General features: G+C 42.0%; 1 protein-coding gene across 1 annotated transcript; it reads right to left on the bottom strand.

The window, feature by feature from the left end:
• Nucleotides 1–136: 136 nt before the first annotated feature.
• On the bottom strand, nt 137–4333 carry LOC103704943 (oryzain gamma chain-like). The gene is made up of 8 exons (XM_008788476.4): nt 4082–4333; nt 3872–3993; nt 3683–3798; nt 3407–3480; nt 1424–1688; nt 1151–1282; nt 745–880; nt 137–523 (listed from the first exon to the last, which is right to left on the bottom strand). The coding sequence occupies exons 1-8, from the start codon at nt 4273–4275 to the stop codon at nt 483–485; spliced, it is 1080 nt and encodes a 359-aa protein (XP_008786698.2). The 5' UTR covers nt 4276–4333; the 3' UTR covers nt 137–482.
• Nucleotides 4334–4985: the final 652 nt, after the last annotated feature.

Genomic DNA, 4985 nt, shown 5'->3' with positions numbered 1-4985 from the left:
TTTTTGTTAGGGCAGACATCAAGTTATGTTGGTTCAAGCAAACCTAGAATCAGGTTAGCATATTTTACCCCCAAATAAAGTGCAGGCATATTTAAGCTAGAGTTCCCTTTAGTCTGTGCTGACTGACACAAGCTAGTAGCAAGCTCATAGGCCTATATAAATACTTGCATTATTCAACATACTATAAATAGTACAATTTCAAGGATTAGTACAAGCGATGGCCACTCGGACTAGTGAAAAGCATACAGGCCTTTATCAACACTGGCATATTTGACAAGCTATAAATAGATTGAGAGTACAGTTTACAAGGATTGATCTCAATTGAATTCATGCATTCTCATAGAAGTTCATGACTTATATTTTTATGCAGGTCCAATTCACTGTCTTCATTTTTCACATTCACTTTTCAAGATTAAGCGCGAAGTTCCTGAAACCTTTATCATACGAATCAGCCATAGAAGCCATCTCCATGAATAGCAGCTCTATGCAGCAACGATAGGATAGGATGCACAAGTAGCAATACCTGCATCAGCAACACCGAATCAGCTTATCACTACCCAATAGCCTACTCAAGAGAATGAGAGACACAAGCTTATAATTTTGCCTCGAACAGAAGATTTTGAGGTTTTAGGATAAGAAAAGTATGCATATAGAAACGAACAAGCCTATCGTAGTGCTTAATATTCATTAAAATTGCATCAATTTTGGCCCAAATCTAAATTGCTACATAGTCAGAATACTCACCGCACATATTCTTCCCCAGCTCCATCTTGAAGTAGCCATCAACACCCCAATCTTCTCCCCAGGAGTTCTTGATGAGCCAATATGGAACGCCATTCTCCACCCCATAACCAACAGCTAGAACAGCATGGTTTACGTCCTAAAAGTGGGATTCAAGATACTTTGGTGAATATTAATCAAGATGGATATATATATCTTAGACTTGGACACTATCCATATATAAATCATAACAGCATGGTAAATTGTCCATCATCAAGACCGGCATGATAGTTTTGTATTCTGCTATAATATGTTGTGGGATGGCTAAACAAGCATCGAGCACTCACCTTTTATACTAGCTATAATTCAACTCTCAATATAAGGAATGAGAAAAGAAGGGAAAAGAAGAAGAAGATGTTATCAAGCTTACCATCTGAGTCCTTCCACAGGTATCACTGGTATAAACTCCTCCCTTGTAGAACCTGAAACCAGTCACCACCTCAAATGCGACGCTCACAGGACGTACAAGTCCAACTGCATGCAACAGCTCGTCCTCCGCACCCTGTACATATAGTGATCGAATAAAGGAATTCGATTTTAATAACGGTTCAGTTCAGCTTTAGCCTGATCGCATACATGTATTTTGGTGTAACCATTTTCATGAGAATTAGAAGTGAAGAAGAATATGGCATAGATTACTCACCAGGGTGATATTAACTGAGCTGAAAACCTTAACACCAACATTCTCTGGTTTGAAGTGGCAGATGCCATTAACTCCAGCATAAGGGTATGATTCTTCGGTATCGAGGCCTCCATTATATTTTATGTATTCAAAGGCTTGAGATGGTAACCCCCCATTGCATCCAAAGTTATTGTAAGCATAAGCACAGTCCACCAGCTGCTGCTCTGAAAGAGAGATGCCCTTCCCAGTCGCCTGTGTGTAAGCTGCCTCCAGTGCCCCTGTGGTGCTGCCATTGGCAAGTTTGTAACACTGTTAATTAGCTCTTTGTGACTGGTTTCTTGGATCTAAATGGCTTCCATAGAAAGAAAACAACATTACTGAATGTTATATAATCATTAATTTGGGCAAGCCTTGTAATGACTCATGATCATGAGAGAGATTAGTTGCTAGAGTAGGCAAGATCTTGGCATTAAGTTTTGCACTCGTTTCATCAAGAACATTATTTTTGGGACTTTCAAAACAACAGAATCCGAATGGAGATGGAACCTTCGAGGATCTGACAGAACAATTGTCTGAAAATTTACTTCTGTAGTGGAGTTTGATGTTGAACATTTCCTCAAAGAAACTTCTAAAGTGGGCATCACCATTTTCTTCTATATTAACCTTAACCTTGAACTCTATAATTATTTATCCTTCAAGTAAATCCCCATATATCATGCAATCAAGATGATCTAACCAGCGAGCCTTATTTTAAACCTCAACATCATAACCAATAGTTGGTAGCTCTTTATCTGGTTTCAAGATGGCTTCTACAGCTAGTGTTGACTGCATGCAAAAAAAAAAATATTTCAAATAAACCAAACTTATAACAAACCAGGACCTCACCCAAAATGGTTAACCACCCAAAATGGTTAACCGGAAAGTATTATTTAAGTTCCTTGATCCTTTATGGGCTCGTTTGGTTCGCGGAAAGTATTTTCCTTTCTAGGAATATGATTCCTGGAAAACAAATTCCTAGAAAAAGGAAGCCTAGGAAAGTACTTTTGGCATGTTTGGTTGACTATGGAAAAGTGACAAATTTCCAAAGTGCTTATGTTTGGTTAGCCATCCACTTTCCTAGAAAAGTTATGTATAATTCCTATTATGCTCTTAATAAAAATTAGGTCTTTAATACCTTTTTAATGCTTCTTTAATGCTGAAGGGCCTTTTTAGGAAAAAGTAAAAATGGAGTGATTTTCGCCTCATGGGAAAGTTACTTTCCCATGTTTCTCATGGGAAAAACTTTTTCATGAAATGTGGGAATCATATTCTCATGAGAATACAACTTTCCCGTCTTTCTCCTTTGAAAACTTCAACCAAATAAGAGGCATCTCATTACTTTCCCGTTGACCATACTTTCCCTCCATCTTTTCCCGCGAACCAAACGAGCCTTATAAGTACCCAAGATCCTGTATTATTTGAGTACCCAAGATTTACCCAGTAAATAACCGATGTAAGACTAAACACACGCTCGCATGAATTCTCACATACTTTTTCCATTCAAGCCCGACGTTTTCGTCCGGCTAGGGTTCAAATCAATTCAAATCTAATTATGAACACCACGATCGGCCCATGATCAGTCCCAATGAATCCGTGCTGCAATATCCTCTAGTCCACATAGGTTATGAGCCTGATCCACTCTGATACTATCTGTAACAACCGAGAACCTCATTCAAAATGGCTAATCGGAAGGTATTATTTAAGTTTCTTAGTCCTGTATAAGTACTCAAGATCTAACCAACGAATAACCGATATTAGACTAAACATAGAGCCATATGGGATCTCACAAAACTTAAGCAGCAAACAAAGAAAGATTGCTCGAGCCTTTGTAATTTTGTTTCTTAATTCTTCAAAAACATGCGTTTCTATTGCCTTTTTGCTAATTTTTTAAACTCAATTTTCTAGATAAACACACAAAAAAACATCAACTAATTTAAGATATCAGAGGTATGTCAGCCATCCCACCTGAAGGTCCAACAAGAACCGCAGCTCCCTTGATCCTTCACCGGGCTCACTATCCCCTCCTCCCTCCAGTCTTTCTACAAGAATTAATAGTCAAAATTAAAAATTAAAAAATAAATAAAACAGGATGGATCAATACACAACTAAAAATTTAAAGAAGAAGCAGGTAATGGTTCGATCACCACCGGCCAGAAATCACGGAGAGCACTGCGGTACGACGATCAGACGGACAAAATCGAACCAGAAACAAGATCATCAGATCAATCTAAAAGCGCATACCGTTTCCGGGAGTGCCTCATCGGTCATCTTGTGATTCCCCTTCAGCGTAGCCGAGCAGTTCTGCGCCGCACCAAGCCGGCTCGCCCGGAACTCCTCCCAGCTCAAATCCGCGTACGCTGGACACAAATCAGACGGTCAGAGCTAATCTATACATTCAACGGTCCAGATCAATCGATAAGATAAACTTACGGTTGATCCCCAGCTTATACGGTAGGCCCCTGCGATTGGTGGAGCGAATCAGCTCCAGATTCTCCATAAAAATCGCAAATCTTAGCTTGATCTCCTCCACGCTATGGTACCTCTTCCCATACCTGAAACCAAAAATAGGGACCATCGATCAGAGAAAATTCGGGCCGTCTGATGGTGATCGAACGGAGGGGGTTGGGGGATCATCATCACCTGTGGGCGTAGCGGGCGAAGCGGAGGGCGTGGCGGGTCTGGCCGAGGACGCCGAGGAGGGAGGTCTCGAGCGAGTCGACCCGGTCGGTGACGGACCGGAGGAGGTCGGTCTCGTCGAAGGCCTGGTTCGCAAGCGTCAGGATCGCCGAGGAGAGGAAGACGAGGGCGAGGAGGACGGCGAGGGGGCGCGCCATGTGGCCGGCGATCAGTGGCTCCGGAGGTGGAGGAGAGTGGAAGGGGGAGGCTCGGCCACTTGCCCTTTTATCGAGCCAACCAGTACAATGATGTCGCTGCTGACGTGTACAGAATTATATAATATGTCTAAAAAGTCCATGATTTGGACGGTTGGATCTTGATCTTATGTTAAACTGGGGGGGTTTTGAGTAATTTCAGGACCGGATATTTTGAAGACGGCGTTAGTGAGGACATCAGGACTCAGGATGGAGGCTTTGCGAGATCCGTCCACTGCACGCCACTGATGCCCGAGATAAATTTTTTTGGAACATTTGACATTAGCCCTGGGATTTGAGTATAAGCACATGAATGCCATCGAGGATAGATGGGGTTTCGTTGAATGGGAGGGGTAATTTCGTAAGATGATGGTCCGGAATCCAATCGATGATGGATGGAACGAATAAAAAAGATCCAGTAACGCTAAATGGAGCCCACATGCTTGCGCACCATGTGGGCCCTATGCTACATGGCACAAAATGATTGGTATAACTCCATGCCAAGTCAGCATTCGTGCAGTGACTGCGTGCATATAACGGGCGCCACGAATGATCTTCCTGAATCTTTCGTGTGGGACCCACTTATTCTGGCTATTAGCTAAGATACCCTTGAGTCATTGGTCCAAATGCACATGCGGTCCTAATAAATAACTAGGTTCCAAAGGACCACAGCG

This window comes from Phoenix dactylifera, chromosome 8, assembly GCF_009389715.1.
Source record: "Phoenix dactylifera cultivar Barhee BC4 chromosome 8, palm_55x_up_171113_PBpolish2nd_filt_p, whole genome shotgun sequence".
NCBI lineage: Eukaryota > Viridiplantae > Streptophyta > Magnoliopsida > Arecales > Arecaceae > Phoenix > Phoenix dactylifera.
Note: the sequence above shows the minus strand (reverse complement) of the source record. Positions and strands in the feature narration are given on the sequence as shown.

Bases quoted from the DNA above. Each gene is read 5' to 3' on its own strand.
- LOC103704943 (XM_008788476.4), bottom strand. From the start codon at position 4,275: ATGGCGCGCCCCCTCGCCGTCCTCCTCGCCCTCGTCTTCCTCTCCTCG. The intron at 1,283-1,423 runs GTGAGTAATCTA...CTATATGTACAG, and splicing joins GCTCAGTTAATATCACCCTG to GGTGCGGAGGACGAGCTGTT. The intron at 524-744 runs GTGAGTATTCTG...TTGCTGATGCAG, and splicing joins GCTGGGGAAGAATATGTGCG to GTATTGCTACTTGTGCATCC.